This window comes from Ascaphus truei, chromosome 2 (genome assembly GCF_040206685.1).
Source record: "Ascaphus truei isolate aAscTru1 chromosome 2, aAscTru1.hap1, whole genome shotgun sequence".
Taxonomy (NCBI): Eukaryota; Metazoa; Chordata; class Amphibia; order Anura; family Ascaphidae; genus Ascaphus; species Ascaphus truei.
Window position 1 is genome coordinate 377,436,239 of NC_134484.1, and position 20,061 is coordinate 377,456,299.

At 43.4% G+C, this 20,061-nt stretch overlaps 1 protein-coding gene across 2 annotated transcripts in view; it reads right to left on the reverse strand.

The window, feature by feature from the left end:
* Nucleotides 1–653: 653 nt before the first annotated feature.
* TMEM108 (transmembrane protein 108) overlaps nt 654–20,061 on the reverse strand; it is a 285,211-nt gene continuing 265,803 nt past the window's right edge. The window contains exons 5-6 of one of the 2 annotated variants that reach the window (XM_075587118.1): nt 3,625–3,776; nt 654–1,177 (exon numbers count right to left, since the gene is read on the reverse strand). In XM_075587118.1, the coding sequence (XP_075443233.1) occupies nt 1,055–1,177; nt 3,625–3,776 (275 nt within the window). In that variant the 3' untranslated portion in view covers nt 654–1,054. Of the gene's footprint in view, nt 1,178–3,624; nt 3,780–20,061 lie in introns of both variants that reach the window. The other variant, XM_075587117.1, reaches the window with a different exon arrangement.

The window sequence follows — 20,061 nt, forward strand, 5'->3', positions numbered from 1 at the left end:
CTTATCTTTACGGATTTCAATCTGCCTCAGATGGGCCAGTATCTTTGGTCCACGGATCAGTCTCAAAAAGGCCAATCCGCCACTTCTGATATTTTTTTTTCAAAGACAGAGAGCAATCGGAAATCCGTTGCCAGATTGTTAAAAACGACAATGAGTGCTCTAGATGTGAAACTGGGCAAAAAATGGCACAACAACTGTACCAGATATATCAAAGAAAATATAATCAAAATGATACTGATGGTAATAAGTCTTTGATAAATTTAAGCCTGTTTTTTGCGCTTTGTGAAATCTGCCCCTTTGTCTTTTATTTATTTGTATATGTAGTAATAACCTACAACATATTATTTTTTTCATGAATGTAACTTCTTTATGAGCTTTGAAGCCCACACTCAATTTCAATGTCATCTGAAAGCCCTGTAAAAGGCACAATGACTTACACAACATTAGAGTTGGTTACAGGACCAGTATGGCTAGTATAATGCTTTGCATTAATTGCAGGCAGTGTTGTACCTACATTTGTTTTAAAATGAAAATAATAAAAACATCCTATGTCACAATTAAAAACAGGTCACATAACCCTTATTAAGAGCAACATACAGTAAAACACTTATTTTTTTTTTTTTACATATAAATAACTTTATTTATAAAGCCACATTTTATCCTGTAAAGTTTTACCACAATTGTAAAAAGATGTTGACAATTCTTAGGAAAAACAAGCTGAAAACATTTTTATTCATTGAGGGATTACACAAAGCATATTTATAATATTTATATATATATATGTATATATTTATCCAGGTCTGCAAGTCGGATGTGTTTTTTGGGACTGCGATGTCAACTCAGAGCTGAAATTATAGAGAAACTTTCAATGATTGAAATGACTATTCAGGGGCCTATTAACTGATTGTTATGTCAATTCTAAATGATGCTACCAAGGCTTTGTAACTTTATTTAAATTCAGTTCCTGTATCTAAATGGTTTTGTTAAGCAACACTGTTTATAATTTAGAACCAAAGACAAATGCAGGACTGCAAATATCCAGACGCAGTGACAATCAAATTTCTGAAATTTGTTCATGTCCAGCAAAGAGTGTTTCCTGACAGAAGGGGTTGACGAGAACCATTCCACTGTTTCTGTAGTCACCGTTGGCCGGAGAGCGAGGCTCAGAGAGATGGTCCTATGGAAAGAATAGAAATGTTATAATGCTATCACATGTTAAATACACATACAAGGTGCAGCAAAAATATGTAGCTCTGTGTGAAATCAGTTTTTGGCTCCATTACTGGACACGCTTCTGCAATATTGAGTAGGACTGCATATGTTAAAGCTCTAAATTGGTAAGAAAATGGAGGCCATTGTTGTTTGTGTCTTGTGACTTAACTCCCTCCAAACACCAATTAAGTATTAACTACTGTACTGTGAGGGAGGTAATTTTGATTTATTGATACTGTGGGTTAGAAAGTAAGATACACTTAGATGGTGATTCACTGAGCGCCGATGCAGCCATTTAAGTCAATGGCAGTTAACACTTGGTGGAACCCGGCCTTAGATTACAGTATGAACCACCAGATATACAGCATTGTTTCATTGTTTCCAGTATAGCCAGTGTTTTGGTGCCAGCCAGTATTAGGACATAAATGAATGTTGTCCCACAGTTTTGGAGCACCTGGATTGGTGACTTATTCTGTGAGTAACTGTATGTGCTGCTCCGTTACCATTTGGTAGAAGGCAACAGGGACAGGCACCAAGAAGAGATCAACATAAAAAAATCAGACGTGGCTCTATTGATTTTGAGAGTCATATTATCTCCTTGAGACTTTTTCACCCAAAATTAGTTGGTTTGTTTTTTTTAGAAGGGATTTATGCTTAAAATTCCTATAAACTGTATTGAATATCCTGTCAGGTCTATAGACTATATATATATATATATATATATATATATATATATATATATATATATATATATATATATATATATATATATATATATATATATATATATATATATATATATATATATATATATATATATATATATATATTAGCACACATAAATTACGATTTAAATCCCTCCCCTTTTTTAATTTATGTTCATTAATGGAAGTCTATTTTAACAAAAATAAAATGGACTAGTAGGTGCAGTAGCATTTTGTGTTCAATTTAACACGCGTTATGAAAAACACAGATACAGATAATATTCTAAGGAAAACAAAAAGTCCAGAAACAATGGCGACACAATGCAAGAACAACATGGGAATGTGGCAACACACGTAGGGTTTTCAATTTCATTGTGGATTCATGCACTCATGAATGAATGCATTCATTGTGAAGAGAGAACAGAACATGAAGGTTATTTGACATTCTCTACCTACCAAATCTGTGATTCTACTATATGAACTCATTCTAGTAAGAAAAATACAATGTCATGTTGTGGCTTTTTAAAATAAGTCTATTTTCTATTCAAAAGAACTTTGACACGGCAAAAGTGGCGAATAACAGAATATTAGCTAATGTCTTGTTAACAATTTGGCCTTTGCTAACTGTTATGGCGATGTTGCACTATAACCTGCTCAGGTAACTCACTTACCAGGTCTGTCAAAAAAAGTCAGGGGTAAAGGAGTATGTTAAAGGAATGATCAGAATTGCAGACTCTCCATAAGCAAGCTACATGATTTATCTTTGCTCAACTAATTATCAATAGTTTTACTCCTTCGCTGAACTGCAGGAATTTCTATCTGAAATGCACACAATCGAGCTGAAATTCTGAAAGTTAAACATATTTTTGTACCTCTTCTGTGGATGAATTTAAACTAGTTTATAATCAATTGCTATATACTGTACAAATAAAGAACAATGAACACATAGATATAATTGTGATTAATGCTTTATTTATTCATCTGTTAATTCCGCTCAGGTTTGCTAAAAAAAAAAAAAAACCACAGCTGTGATATGAAAATACCTCTTGCAATATGTTATTGCAAAGTAATGTGCGTTTTATCCCCTCTGGAGCCAATTTATATTAGGACTGTATTAATTGTATTTATGTTTGTTGTATTTCTTGAGTAATGCTAAGCACATACTTCTCTTAAAGGGCCTCAGTCGTGGAAGCAGCAAGCTATCTATATACTGTCAGTGCTACTGTCAGTAGACTGCATTGTATGAATTGGTCATGCTATTTTTGTAAATCAAACTACCACAGTTGCTGCTGCGTACTAAGTGAATCATTTATCAAATGCCTGTGGGGAGGCAAATGCTAAGCCAGTGCAATCTATAACATATTTGTTCAATTACACTTTGCTTTGATTTACACAGCAATGCTGCATCAATTTTCGTAGATTTCCATCAAATCTTAAACAATATGTGGAAAAATAGACACAAATATGCATCATATAATGAGTAGAAACAATGCTTATTGCCTTATAGCCTTTGGCAATTGTTTTCTGTACTAGTAAGTATTTAAATATTCTCATTCATCATCTTTAAAAAATCATTAGAATTGGCCCTGCACACTCAAAGAAAGGTAACATGATTATTCAATTTAATACAACTCACTGCTAGAGAGGTCTGGAAACCTCTTCTGAAGAGCTATGTGTGTTTCTGCGTTCATTAGTGAAGATACATTACCTCTGAGGTTTCCAGAGATTGAATCTCTCGAGGCAATTCCACTGCATGCTTGTTGAAGTAGTCCATTGTTATTGCATTATTCCAGTAGCTCAGGTTATTCTCTGGGTTGGAGGTCTTCTTCTTCCGTCTCATGCAGCACACAGTCAGTAAGACTGCTGAAAAGAGAGGCACAGAAGAGAGATGATGGGTTAGCAGATTTGAGATGTGCATTTTATGTAATATTCTGGTGCATATAGATATTTATATTTATACTATACCAATATATGAACAAAAAATACTGGATGGATACAACCACAAGAATATATAGCATTTCTATTGCCTGTGGTGTTAAACACCAGGCAGTGAGTGTTCTGGGGTTATATACTGAACACGTAGCATTACTGTACAAGCCTCTATCTCCTCACCAAGAACATACAGTAGTCAGTATAGTACGTTTCATTAAACCAGCAGTCCGCACTGATCTCTTTCTTTTGCAATTCATTTTTTACTTCAAGATAGCTTTTCTTGCCCTTTCCAATGCTGTTTTAAATGCATGGGTTGCAGAAAAAAATGCCCAACGAGTTTTGCCAGATAACTAGACTCCTTAGGAAGCCAGTTGTCTAGTGAAATGCATCTATATGTTTCCTCTTCCTATATATCAAGGCTCATGCAGTACTTACTGCACGTTGTACATGTAAGTGCATATGTTTAGACAACAATATACACCATCTACATTGTTATTGTCCTGGAACAGGATTGTTTATTCTCTATGTATTTTTTCTGCTCCCAGGCTGCCAGCTCTCCCCAGGGAAAGTTTCATGTTTTCCCCTGTTCTAAGCAACCTGTGCTGCTGTGTAAATTGCAACATAGTTGTTACATTTCACCTTTTCTGCAAGCCACTAGTCTGTTGCCCTGGCAACCTCCCAATGCTCATAGTTTGAGATTGGTTTAGGCAACTCCCCACCCCCCTGCCCTTCTCTGTATATTGTTATGCCCCTTGGCTTGTTCCTGTCTGGAAAGGAAAGTGTGCTCTCTCTTACCATCAGCAGACAAAGTGAGTAGACACATTTTCCACTGCTCCCTTAGAAAGGGATTCCTTTTTACCTTCCCCTGATAAAAAAAGCCACTTAGGAAATGTCTCTTGTGAGAAGTATCCTACCACAAACTACATGCAAGTGCTTTTATATTTATGTTAACCCCACTCAATAAAGTTGAAGAAAATAGAAGGACTTTGTGTGCTTTAAAAAGGGGATGAGTTTATGCTACATGGATCTTCTCACATGCTACAAGTGAGCCTGGATCCAGAATACCGGCAGTTATCCTTTAGATATTGCACAATGTCTGTCACTCGATTAACTTGTTTTTGGTTGCACCCCTGATCTGGAGTGTTTTACAATATTTGGAACCAATTGGAAGGTCTGGGAGAAAGGACACCTTCACACTTTCAAGAGTTGCTCAAGTGTTATTTATTATACTTGCATATATTCCCTGCAACCAGTTTCACCAATGCAGTAGGAGTTATTGTTTTGTTTTTTTAAACTATTATTATAATTAACTTGCACCCTCATTTTTTCCTAATTCAGTATGAGTGCCTGAAGGGGCCGATCATGCTGTGAAAGGCGGAGCATGCCCCATTCAAGCCAACAGGTATTTTCAGCCGATGGCCCATTTGGTGTTCATTGAATTAGACCCTTATGCCCACAGCTTCTGTAAACTAAACTACGAGCAGGAAGTGGACTAACAGCCTCTTCATAACTCTGCTCTCCATCCACTTCTGACACCTACTGTAGCATACTTACATTCTGCTAATGCAGCAGTGCGCAAAGTGGGGGGCGCACACACCGGGGGGTGAGGGAGGGTGATTTTTCTGGGGGGGGGGGAGGTGCAGCATTGCAGAGACCCATGCTCTTCCCCCAAGGCATTTCATTTAAATGCCGGGGGATCGCGTGAGGTCCCTGCAACTCTAAACGTGTCTCTGCCGGCGTCAGGACTCGTGTCCATGGCAATGCGGCATCAAATGACGCAGGGTTGTCATGTGACGTCACACGCGTCAAATGACGTTGTGGGTCACGTGATGTCACATGACCCCGCTGCGTCATTTGACGCCACGCAAAGTAAGGGGGGGTGCACCACCGGATGTGGAAAGGCAGAGGAGGCGCAGGAAAAAAAGCTTGCGCCCCCCTGTGCTAATGTATACTAATCTTCTCACGACTACACTTGAAAACTCTACAGAGTGGATCTTAAAGCTGCAGTTCATGCAATATCCTGCATGTATGTTTTTTTTAATAAATCAGTTCTGTAGAAAGAAAAGATACTTTTAGCATTTTCTGTTTTAAAAAAAACAACTTTGAAAGACCAATTTTCTTGTATTCTATTTTAACAAGCATGCTTGTTCCTATAGCAACGATTTATATTCCCCATATTTAAAGATGTCGCCAAACTTTGCCGATCAATAGACGGAGAACGAATTGACCGGCAGCTATGCAGTTCTTTAGGTAATTAGAGATTGCCCAGATGAAACTATTGAAGTAAAAAAAAAAAAAAAAAGACTCAACTGCAGCTTTAATCCCTACTCCACTTTAGGATGAATACAGTATGTTTCCTACTCAGGCTGCGTCCATAGACACTGCAGCCGTGCGGAGGCTGAGGGAAAGCAGGTGCTTTCCCTGGCCTTAGTACGCGCGCCGTCCGGGGGCGTGTCTATGGGCAGGCCAGTGATGTCATGGAGCTGGTTCGCTCTTATTGGGCAAACCTCTCACGTGACCGACCTATCGCGCAGGAAATCAGTTTTGACTGATTTCATGTGCATCGCGCGCCCCCTCCCGCTTCCGCGTGCACGCGCCCGCACGCTGTATAAACGCGATCACTGCCTTTTGGCAGTTTGATCGCTCAGCATGCGGATGCGTCTGCGTGGTCTGCCCCTGTATGGATGCAGCCTAACTGTGCTGCCACTGTGCGCTTCAAGAAGAAAGGTTTCCAAGGCACTGTGACTATACTGTCATTTAATCTATGAAGAACTCTAGTGTTGGTCCGCTAATACTGTAGGTACCACAAGCTATTGAATAAAAAATATTAGAAAATACTTTTCTATGTTTAAGGCATTACTCGCCTCGTTTTAATCTATTAAATGTATCACTGCCATTAGTTCAATTTTCTCTTTGATCCTGCATTTAGAGGGGGCAGTGCTGTGTAGCTGAACACAAAACAACATTTTGTAAAAACATAATGTAACAATCTAATTGGTCTCCTTAAACAAATGTAACCAAGCCTAAAACAAATATTTACAGTAGCTGCTGTTGTTCCTTAGCCCTTATCGCATCCTGTCCTTGTTAGAAAGTCAATACAGATACCAGTGACAGAGAGGGAACGTTGTCTGTCAAAAATCTTGTTGATCACACACTGATATAACACAAAAGGCTGTAGTGTTAGGAAATCAAATCCCTCCAAGTTTCAGCTCACCATGTTTAGAAACGAACTTTAAAAAACCCATAAATAGGACCTGATGGTAATACGATCTGTCTCGGTTCAAACTCATTAAGGCCGAGATACATCATACTCTGTAAAAAATGAGTTACTATCGCACTCAGTAAAAAAAAAAAAAATACGGCGTCTTGTTACCTCAATTTTATGACAGAAGTCATCATGAATGTGGTAATAATTTACCGGTGCAATATTTTACCCTTAGTCGCGACGTTAGACTTAACGCAACCGTTAATAATGCATTTATTACTGAATCACAACCACATTATTGATATTTCTACCATAGACTTCTGTAATATCTACTATTACATTACCTACGGTAGAAATAACATTAACCCCTTTGATGCCTATGCTACCTAGGTATTACACTGGCATCAAAGGGGTTAATACACACACAAAAATGCACTCATTACCCCCTTGGACCCCCTTAGTGGCTAGTAGTGACTAACTGCTAAGGCAAACACGGGGTTAACCCCTACCACCATGCCCCCCCAGGAGCCAAACCAACCTTTCTTGGGCAACTACCCCCACCACCCATCCCCCTGCCTATGCCCCCCCTCTCTAGACTAACTGTCAAAAGCCCTACTATCCACCCCAGCATGGCTACCTTATTGGATAGTAAAGTATTGACAGTCATTTTAATGGAGTTGCAATCTTCTGCAGCGTGGGAAAAATGTCTTCACTGCAAACTGAATTTGGGGCCTACATATAAAAATTATTTAGGGGAACAAACCAACACCAGGAATTTAACGTGTTTACCAAAACATTGAGACACTGAGGTTTAAAAAAATAATAAAAAATCCCCTTTTATTCTTAAGATTGGTGGAATCATATACTGTATACCGCTTACTGAGCACGCAGCCACAAATTTGGGACGGCATTTACTGTCCCAGTATATTGTGCAGCATGCAGAGCACTGCATACATCCTCAGCACTATACAAGAATTACTTTTTAAAACGACTATTTAATGGTGCCAAGCCCAGGGCAATCTTTTCCTCTCTGGGTTCTGCTGACGTTTCTTTCTCATGTATGCTCAGCACGTGCCTTGTTTTCTGACATCAGCAGAACTGATTAAATGAATGTGCTGCTGCGGATCTGACTCATAGGTTTCTATTTTCTCCTCCATTATTTCACATTTAATCATGTTGCTATAGTTACAGGTTCACTCTCTCTACCCTGTGTTGGTATAGGCATGATTTTTAATGTTGTCATGTTGTCCAAGTGGCAAAAGAGATGAATTATAACTTGATGGTATCTTAAATCATATAGCCTAGGATTAAAATGTAACCACATTTTACAAGTTGTTATTTAATTCAATTTAACACACAGATACAGAGCTCTAAGGGGCAGATCAACAAAGCTCTGTTAGGCCGCGCTTATAGTGCGGGCGACAGCGACACGACGGGTGAAGTCACCCGTCGCCACCCGCGAAAGTTATAATTTAACTTTCGGCGACGGCGCTGGCGACCTGGTCATTGATTGGCTCAGAGGCTGTCACATGTGGCGACAGCCTCTGAAAAATCAAATCTTATCGGCTTTCAAATTTTTGGTCGCGTCGCGCTTACTATAAGCAACGGCGGCAATGCTTTTGTTTTCAGGCGACATCGCCGGCACTATAAGCGCAGCTTTAGGCAATCCACTAAGGAGATTAACATAACGATAACCTCGAGTTAACCAGTAAAATAGCTGTCTGGGTCTCTTAGACCAGGGGCACACAAACTTTTTTTGCTGAGCCCCCCTGCTTAACATCCTCCCTGGTGTGCCCTCCTCTTAACCTCACGCGTCATCATTTCATGTGATGTCATGTGACCCGCGGCGTCATTTGACATCACATTACCATGGCAACCGTGATATCACATGACGCCGCGTTGCCATGGTCATGCCTGCTGAAGCCGGCAGAATCCCGGTAAGTTAGTTGCAGAGTCCTCGCGCGGTCCACCGGCATGTAATTTAAATGCCTGGGGGGGGGAGAGCGCGGGACCTCTGACACAGCCCGCGCCCTCCAGTTTGTGCACCGCAATCCTAGACATGCTGCTCCCAGCCATAATTCCTTTCTCTGTCCACCGGGTGTGCTGCTGTTTTCTGTCTGCTCTGGGATTCCTCTGTCTGTCTGTCTCCTCTGGTTGCTCCTGTCCTCTGTCCTTATAGTTTCCTGCTTCCTGTTCCTCCCTTGCCTTTGTTTTGTTTCCAGACTCCCATGCTCATGTTTCTGCTTATGTTCCTGTTCTGTATTGAGTCCGGTACTTATTAAAGGCCCTTGTCTATGATTTGGCTTGTCCTAGTTTGATACCTGGTCTCAATCCCTGATCCCTGGTCTCAGTTCCTGTTCTCCGACCCTGCTCCTGCCTTCTTGTTGCCGAACCCTGCCTGGACCCAATGATCCTGCCTGCAGCCTGCCACCAAACCCTGGCTGTGACCCCGACGATCCTGCTTGCTACCTGCCACCAAACCCTGCTTGTGACCACAACAATCTTTGCCTGCTCCCCGCTGTTCCGGCAACCGAGGTCCTACCTGCTCCAGGAGTCTCCCCTTGACAGAAAACAAAGGCCACTCCTGGACCTCACTGGAACAGATTCATCACCTGCCTGCTTCAGCAGACACCTCCCGTTTGCATTGGGTTGAAGATATGTACTCTCTTGGTGTTTGGAAATTGTGGATTCCTAAAGTGCTTGCTTCAAGTTTTTCTGCAGGGTTTGTTATTTCCTAATTTTTACCCCGGAGGTGAGTTCCCTTTTTCTTTTTTTGTGGGAATTTCTGAAAAGGTTTTTTTTTTAGTTTTCCTAAAGCAAATCCCCCATTGCACCCCCTGTACAGATAGGGAAGATTTATTGTGTTCAAAACGTTTCTGCTGAGGCTAGAACAGTGAACTTTTCTTTGAGATTTTTTGCAGAGCCTGGTTTAACCCCTTCTGACCCTCATATTCCCTTTCCCAAAGATCAGCTTGTATTTCCCTGCAGTACACGGTGTTACAACTTCAGACTCATATACTTGTGTTTCTAAAACAGACGGAGTTACCTTGATTTTCTGCTTTCCCTGGTTGGACCACTGCTGTTCAGAGGGTTCCCATTTTAAAAATAAGAGTACTCCCATTGTTTTTTTGCTATATGCCATGATTTCACTGTAATCTGTGATATTCTTATGCCTGATTCAAAAAGTTTCAAATGTAACTGCAAGTTTATCTATCTTTAGTTTCTAACAATCTGTGATGTTCCTATGCTTGATTCTAAAAAGTTTCAGATGTAACTGCAAGTTTCTGTCTATGATTTCCCCTGCAATTTGTGATATTTCTGTGACTGATGCTAAGGTCTCAAATCTAAAGGTCAGCTCTTCTACTTTTGTCTCCCTGTTGTGCTTAATATTTCTGATGATCATTCTAATGCTTCTGCTTTAAAGACACATTTCCTCTTTACTGGTTTCTTGGGAAGTTTGGTTTCCCCTATGTTTGAAGCTATGACTTCCACTTTGAAAACAGTCTTGAGCAATAAATGTGAACACAGTACCACTGATTCTTCAGAGTTTCTCAAGGCAAAGAGAAAGAAGAAGGGTGGATGTTCAATTATAGTGGAAGTTGCAGGAGGAATTAAGGATGACCCTTCAACACCAGGAAAGCCTGCGTTAGAAAGGGACAGAGATATGCTGCTGCCTAAGGTGACTAGCAGAATCATTCCAGGAGTAGTGGAAAAGAAAGAGGATGCCCTTAACCAAGGTAAAGATGCCTTAACTCAGGCACTTCAATCCACAGGGAAAGAGATTGATTGCCTCTATGGACGACTAGATAAAGAGCAAGATGCCAAGGCTGCACTACAAAAGTGTTTGTCCAAAGCAATTCATAAATGCGTATTACAGGAAAAAGAAAAACATCAGTTGGAGAGTGACATGGTGATCATGTCAAGTAAGCTGGAGACGGCATGAATATCTGAAACAATGTGTGATTGTACTGCAGTCAAAAGTTAGAAGGGTTCAGCAACAAAGACGCTATAGGAATACAAAGAAAGCTGCTTGCGTGATTCAGTCCAGATATAGATCCTGCGTCCTAACCAAACAAGTTGAGAGTTCCTATAAGTGCATATGCTATGCTGTCTCAGTGCTTCAGTTTACTTTCCACAAGATGCTGCAAAGAATAAGCAGATTACGACAAAGTGCAATTCCTGATCAAGTCAGTCTACCGCGTCCATGTGGTCCGAACCAGATTCCTTGTTATGAAAGCAGCTGCCATCAAAATTCAGTCATTGACTAGAATGAGGTTGTGTAGAAAGTCAGTGCATCAAAAAAACAAGTCCTGTTTGGCATAATAAACTGAGGTTTAGGATAAACTCCTTCAATGTAAGAATATAGCATAACGAAGCCCTAATAGGGTTAGGGGACTAGTACCTAATGCCAGCGGCACCATAAATAAATAGTACAGACCAATGTCCCATATATCAGAGAAAAAAGGGGTACAGCGACCCACAAAGTGAACTCACTCAGTTTCTCCTGGAGTATCCAATCTCAGAATCTTCATAGGCATGCAATCTCCCAGGTGATGGCAGGAACAAGTAGAAAAATAAGGCAGTGCACTGCCCAAAGTAACAGAAGGAGGCTCACGGTTTTAAGCAACAAAAAATAGATTTATTACATAAAAAGTGGACAAAAGGGTCCCCCCCTAGGCCACAGCAGGGGTCCACCAACTAGTTTCAGGCAAAAATGTTGGGCATTTTTGCCTGAAACTAGTTGGTGGACCCCTGCTGTGGCCTAGGGGGGGACCTTTTTGTCCACTTTTTATGTAATAGATCTATTTTTTGTTGCTTAAAACTGTGAGCCTCCTTCTGTTACTTTGGGCAGTGCACTGCCTTATTTTTCTACTTATTGACTAGAATGAAGCAGAGATATCACGGCTATTGCACGATGAAAAAAGCATCACTGGTTATTCAGCGGTGTTTCCATCTGAATACATTACTGCAACGTGAAAGAAAGATATCACGGGATTCCGTGGGAGCTGGTGAAAACTGCCATGTTTCTGGCAACTACATTGAATGGGAAAAAAAATGCAGAAGGACAGCTTCAAAAACTGAAAACTCAAATAGCTGATCTTAAATGCTCATTAAGTCAGGGGGGCGCAAACTTTTTTCCCTGCGCCCCCCTGCCGGCGGTCCCCTCTCTTCCGCGCCCCCCCATACCACCATTGACCCGCCCTCCGGCGTCATGACGTCACGTTGCCATAGCAACGTGACGTCACATGACCTCGTGGCGTCATTTTGACGCCGCGTTGCCATGGCGACGCAAGAAGGAAGCCGCCGGAGTCACGGGTAAGTATGGTTTACAGAGGCCCTGCAGCTCCCCGGGCACTTAATTTAAGTGCCTTCGGGAAGCGCGCGGGGCCTCTGTAAACCCCGCGCCCCCCCACCGGCAGTCTCGCGCCCCCCCTGGGGGTCGCGCCCCACAATTTGCGCACCGCTGCATTAAGTGATACCATGAAATGGCAGGAGACTGGTACAGTAGAAACAGATTCTGGACATCAGACAGAATTGAAAAGCAATCTGGCAGTGGCTTTGCAAGACCTGAGCAAGGGTTACAAGGAAAAGACATTTAGTGCTAAATTGAAGTCTGAAAAGATGAAGTTGGAGAAAGCGATTCCAAAACTAAAAAAGATACGTCGGTCACAAAAAGAGACCATGGAAAGTGAACTCAATGTCCCCACTGACTCGTATGGAGAGCCTGATGCACCTGTTCCTGATGCCCATGTTCCTGATGTCCATGCCCCTGCGATTAAATTAAACGCACACATCAGGAAGTTCATTGCAACACCCGATGTACCGGCTACTGGTTCTTGCGCCGTCGTGGTGGGGACAAGTATTTTGCCTGTCAAAAACCACAAGAGGTAGGTCACCCTGAGTCTGCCTTTCATCAAGGTCTCCGGGAAGAGCCTGGAGGATCGTCCGGAGAATGCTCTTTAGAGGGGGGAGTAATGTCCGGGTCTCCTATACATCCTGCTCCCAGCCATAGTTCCTTTCTCTGTCCACCGGATGTGCTGCTGTTTTCTGTCTGTCTCCTCTGGTTGCTCCTGTCCTCTGTCCTTATAGTTTCCTGCTTCCTGTTCCTCCCTTGCCTTTGTTTTGTGTCCAGACTCCCATGCCCATGTTTCTACTTATGTTCCTGTCCTGTATTGAGTCCGGTACTTATTAAAGTCCCTTGCCTATGATTTGGCTTGTCTCCATTTGTTCCCTGATCCCTGGTCCCAGTCCCTGCTCCCTGGTCTCAGTTCCTGCTCCCCTGCCCTGCTCCTGCCTTCCTGTTTTTGACCCCTGCCTATGACTCTGACGATCCTGCTTGCTACCTGCCACCGAACCCTGGTTGTGAACCAAACAATCATGGCTTGCTCCCCGCTGTTCCAGCCACCGAGGTCCTACCTGCTCCAGGAGTCTCCCCTTGACAATAGTGTATAAATAACTTTTGACAGACATTAGGCTTACTCATACACAAATCAGATACTAATAACCATTAGTATACCATCACAGATCCTCGAAACTCCAGTAATGTTAGCACAGGAAAATTAGGATACGATAAATAGATCACACCAAAAGTAGCTGTTAATCAGTCAGACCAAGATTCTCATAATGTTATTTCTGTGAATTGCCTATAATGACAAAGGCAGGTCTTAAGTGGTACTCTAATAAATTGTTTGGGTATGGTACTTAACACTTTCCATTGAAATAGTTAGACATGTCCTAGAAAGATTTATATTAATATTTATAGAAAAGTCAGAAACATAGATATGCAACTAAAAATGTGTCATTTACATGTTACAGTATAAACTGTAGAATGTTTTTGAGTGAGTAAAGTGAATGTAGGATATGTTTGTCAGACTTACCATGATATGGTATGTATTGTTTACTTACTAAAGCATGTGTGTACAATAAGATTACAAGCTTTTTATATTAACAATAATTACAAAGAGACAGAAATAGTGAACACTTTTGCACATAGATTAAGTTTAGAGTTATGTGTTTCTTACCACTGTACTGTACATGTCAGGTTTAAATATATTTTGGGGTACAAACAATGCAATGGATATCTGGATAGATACAGTATAGATCCATACATCTACTGTACATATATACACACACCACACATAAGATGAAGAGTTTAAAGCTGTCTTTTTGTTTCAAATATTTCAATGGTGTTGAATTTAACGAATACATGGCAAAACTAAAACATTAATCAGCTGAATAAGATATCTCCCCACATAATGTAGAATGTAAGGCCCTTTTTTTTTAGTATTTAGAGATGGTCATGGTGGGTGGCCATTAATTCATGGCTCTGCCACCTTTATCACTCACAACTTTATGAAAGGCACATGATTACCAACAAAGAGAAATAACTGGAAGTGTTGCACACCTAGTATCTCCGAGCAGATTAACACGATTTAATTACTGTACATTCATAAATATTATGCAGTAATAAGTGCAGTGCCTGTAGGTGGCAGCAGACTCCTCCAAATCAGTTGCTTCAATCAGTGAGACAATGCAATCATAAACGTATGGTGAATGATACACACACAGCTTTAGGCTCACGTCCAAACAGAGATACGCAGTCACAAATACAATTACACAAACAGCCGGGGTGTTATGTAATAACACACACTCAAGCACATATGGAATCACAGATATATCTTGGGATTCATGCAATCACCAGGGTTGCTTCCTTCGACTGAAGGCCAACCCGGAGATTTAAAAAAATACAAAATATAGCACTTACCTCTGGCATCATCCCGGTATCTTCCCCCTGCAACTCTCTTCCATATGGCTGCGCGGCGTCAAATGATGCTGCGTTGCCATGACAACGGGTCGCCACGTGCTCATTTGACGCCGCACATGCCATATTGCCAGTAGTTGCTGGGGGGAGATGCCGGGGGATGTTGCCACCGCCCCCCAAGGTTGCTACCACCCGGAGGTTTACAGCCAAAACCCGTAGTCTCCGGGTGAAACCCGTAGTTGTGGCACCCTGGCAATCACAGACACATTTGGGCACACATGCCATTATATACTCAATCTAATCCTTGAATAATGACATCACAAATACACACGTACACACGTACCTACAGTAGACACTCAATCACACACAAAATTAATTAAGCACTCATATACCTTCATGCAGTGATACACACACTAATTTACTCTTCATACAAGTATAACGCTTCCTTTAGTGACCACCTGTGTACTCTTGACCCAAATGTCCATTGAGGCCATGATCTGAAATTCAGGATGGTTGTTGTAAAATTCCATTTAGTCAGACTGTGTATTAAAAAAGAAAATCACCCCACACTATAATATCTGGCCTAAGTAGACATCTCGAGTGTAAGCTCTCATGAGCAGGGATCTCATGACCTCTTTGTATCGGTTTGTGCATGTTTCTCCTTATTTGTATGTAATTCTGTTTATGTAACGATCAAATCTCTATAACCGCATTGTACCGCGCTGCGGAATATGTTGGCGCTTTACAAATAAACGATAATAATAATCTTCCTCTGATTAGAAGCCAAAATTAATGGGACTCTGGTGCAGACCGTCGCAGAAGGGAACTGACAGTATTCATGACGGCCCTGTTGATCTGTCTCTGCGCTTCCTCTTTCTCCTGGGTTATGTGAAGAACAGAAGCAATGTAATAGCAGTTAGGCCAAATATATACAATGGGGGTGATGTATCATAGCAAATTTGGAGCAAAATTGACCCAAATTGCGCAATTTTCATCTTGGCTTTGGGGAATGACAATTACATGAAGCACAGATTATAATGAGATGTAGCAAACTTTGCGTCTTTGTGAGTCACCTTTGTATCTTGTATTTGCTTCCCAAAAATTCGCCAACAATTTGCATCAGATGTAAGAAATACCTTCAGACATTAGACGCAAACATAAGCAGAAAAACAAGCTTCTATGTGGGCTCTCTTTTCGTTCATACATCTCCCCCACTATATTGCAGCTGTACAATTTTCCACAGATGGTATGTACATACTGTACGATTATGATTATATTATCTGCAACAGAATTGGATGTATGTGAAAATTTTTAATTGGTGAGGGTCTGAACAAAAAAGTAATCCTTTCCCTGTTTTGAAGAACCAGTGTTTTGTTTTCAAAGTTAAGCAAAGTAATTGCGCATGAAATACTGTATGAGCTCCATAAAGTAGTTTCCATGCAGCACATTAGAATTAAAAGCTTAGTTAGACTGACTAGATAGCACCCATGACAATTGTCTATAATAGTAACTTGAAAAGAAAAAAGAGACAGTGCACAACCTCTCATAGTGTATAAATGTGTAATTCTAATTAAATAATAATTTATGGTATAATATGCACATACAGAAAAAATCAATTAGTTAGGCAGGGCATGTTTTGGGTACATGTTACCACTCAGATATCCAAACGATCCACTCAGTGAATGTCCTTCTGGGCCCCCACTTCAAACTCAGCGGACATTCCTGTTTCAGGCTGTCCAGGGCTCCAATGCAGGCACTTTGCACTGGCACACGTCACACGTAATAGCGTCACAGGTGTGGATATCAGGATACACGGCGGACAGTGGAACAAACTACAAACTAACCCCAGAGTTGCTGGCTCTGTGATAAAATCCCACAGTGCAGAGCTCTCCTAAGGCCTCGGGCATGGTCAGCGCGCCGTGCTGAGGCGCGCTTGTACTTACCTGTGAGCCCCTACAGCCGCAATGAGAGCGGCTTTAGTAGGGGCTCGCCCATGCTTCCGCAAGCGCGCGGAAGCGTAGGTCTTAGCAGAAATTTCAATTTCAGCAGGGCCGGTCACGTGAGCGGTTCGTCCAATGAGGGCAAACCAGCTCCGTGACGTCACTGGCCCGCCCGCCGACACGCCCCCGGACGGCGCGCTGTCTAAGGCCAGGGAAAGCACCCGCTTTCCCTGAGCCTCAGCGCGCCTCCGCACGTCAGCAGGAACCCTGGCCGAGGACTTACTCTGCTCCCTCGCTCTCCCCCTGTGCCCACAGTGCAGAGCTCTCCTACCTCTCCTCCCCCGCCCTGTGCTCACAGTGCAGAGCTCTCCTACCTCTGCTCCCCCGCTCACAGTGCAGAGCTCTCCTACCTCTGCTCCCCCGCTCACAGTGCAGAGATCTCCTGCCTCTGCTCCCCCGCTCACAGTGCAGAGATCTCCTGCCTCTGCTCCCCTGCTCACAGTGCAGAGATCTCCTACCTCTGCTCCCCCTCCCAGTGCTCAAAGTGCAGAGCTCTCCTACCTCTGCTCCCCCGCTCACAGTGCAGAGCTCTCCTACCTCTGCTCCCCCGCTCACATTGCAGAGATCTCCTACCTCTGCTCCCCCGCTCATAGTGCAGAGCTCTCCTACCTCTGCTCCCCCGCTCACATTGCAGAGCTCTCCTACCTCTGCTCCCCCGCTCACATTGCAGAGCTCTCCTACCTCTGCTCCCCCGCTCACATTGCAGAGATCTCCTACCTCTGCTCCCCCGCTCATAGTGCAGAGCTCTCCTACCTCTGCTCCCCCGCTCACAGTGCAGAGCTCTCCTACCTCTGCTCCCCCGCTCACAGTGCAGAGCTCTCCTACCTCTGCTCCCCCGCTCACATTGCAGAGCTCTCCTACCTCTGCTCCCCCGCTCACAGTGCAGAGCTCTCCTACCTCTGCTCCCCCGCTCACAGTGCAGAGATCTCCTACCTCTGCTCCCCTGCTCACAGTGCAGAGATCTCCTGCCTCTGCTCCCCTGCTCACAGTGCAGAGATCTCCTACCTCTGCTCCCCCGCTCACATTGCAGAGATCTCCTACCTCTGCTCCCCCGCTCATAGTGCAGAGCTCTCCTACCTCTGCTCCCCCGCTCACATTGCAGAGATCTCCTACCTCTGCTCCCCCGCTCACATTGCAGAGATCTCCTACCTCTGCTCCCCCGCTCACAGTGCAGAGCTCTCCTACCTCTGCTCCCCCGCTCACATTGCAGAGATCTCCTACCTCTCCTCCCCCGCCCTGTGCTCACAGTGCAGAGCTCTCCTACCTCTGCTCCCCCGCTCACAGTGCAGAGCTCTCCTACCTCTGCTCCCCCTCCCAGTGCTCACAGTGCAGAGCTCTCCTACCTCTCCTCCCCCGCTCTGTGCTCCCAGTGCAGAGATCTCCTACCTCTGCTCCCCCGCTCACAGTGCAGAGCTCTCCTACCTCTGCTCCCCCGCTCACAGTGCAGAGTTCTCCTACCTCTGCTCCCCCGCTCACAGTGCAGAGCTCTCCTACCTCTGCTCCCCCGCTCACAGTGCAGAGCTCTCCTACCTCTGCTCCCCCGCTCATAGTGCAGAGCTCTCCTACCTCTGCTCCCCCGCTCACAGTGCAGAGTTCTCCTACCTCTGCTCCCCCGCTCACAGTGCAGAGCTCTCCTACCTCTGCTCCCCCGCTCATAGTGCAGAGCTCTCCTACCTCTGCTCCCCCGCTCACATTGCAGAGATCTCCTACCTCTGCTCCCCCGCTCATAGTGCAGAGCTCTCCTACCTCTGCTCCCCCGCTCCCAGTGCAGAGCTCTCCTACCTCTGCTCCCCCGCTCACATTGCAGAGATCTCCTACCTCTGCTCCCCCGCTCACAGTGCAGAGCTCTCCTACCTCTGCTCCCCCGCTCACATTGCAGAGATCTCCTACCTCTCCTCCCCCGCCCTGTGCTCACAGTGCAGAGCTCTCCTACCTCTGCTCCCCCACTCCCAGTGCAGAGCTCTCCTACCTCTGCTCCCCCGCTCACATTGCAGAGCTCTCCTACCTCTGCTCCCCCGCTCACATTGCAGAGATCTCCTACCTCTGCTCCCCCGCTCATAGTGCAGAGCTCTCCTACCTCTGCTCCCCCGCTCACAGTGCAGAGCTCTCCTACCTCTGCTCCCCCGCTCACAGTGCAGAGCTCTCCTACCTCTGCTCCCCCGCTCATAGTGCAGAGCTCTCCTACCTCTGCTCCCCCGCTCACAGTGCAGAGCTCTCCTACCTCTGCCCCCCCGCTCACAGTGCAGAGCTCTCCTACCTCTGCCCCCCCGCTCACAGTGCAGAGCTCTCCTACCTCTGCCCCCCGCTCATAGTGCAGAGCGGCTGCATTGATGTCACTACATGAAGTTTCACAAAGATTCCCTCCGCTTCAACAAGGGTAGATACTCAGGACCGCCTTAGGACTTTTTGTTGTCCCAGATGAAATAACCAAAACGTAAACCTTCAGGGTTACCAGCAAATGCTAAAAACAATGAGTGTACATTCCAAACTCTCTCTAATATACAAGTATATAAAAATATCTCAAATGTCTAATATAATATATAAAAGGGAGCACTATTCACAAATACTAATATTTTAATAGGTACAAACTTATTAAAATAGTGGGTATTTTTTATTAAAGCAAGTTAAAAATAAAAAAAGTATCACAAAAGTAGCAATAATCAATATAATACTCCTGTATGGAGAGACGTATCAACTGTGTGTTGCCAAATGCACACACATGTATGCACCATAGTATTGAATTGTAAACATTGATTTTGTTTATCTTTCTGTCAATTAGGTTGCTGTATATACTGTATGGTAATTATTAGGTATTCAACAAAAAATAACCCATTCCCTGTTGAAATAAAGTGAAACATTGTTTTTAGAAATGCAGCAAGATATTTGTCTACATTTAGATCTTGAGGGATAGAGTCCGCAGCTTATGGATCCAAATGGTCTCTCTGCAACGTCATTTATTAACTATCTCCCCCACGTTTCTCTGGCATAACTGCCTCAACACCCTTACTCTTGAGATTTGTTGTCTCCCTTACGAATGTCAACCAAATGCCTAGACAGGCCATGTTGCAGGAAACCCTCCTCAATGTTGCTCTTATGTCCGAAGTAGGAATAACCGTGTTAGTCCAGTTGCGATAGTGCAGACTAAATAAGTACTTCAGCATTAGGTGATACCTTTTTTTTATTTGGACTAACAATAGATATAATAAGACAAGCTTGCGAGAGTTCTCTCTCTTCCTCAGGTCAGCA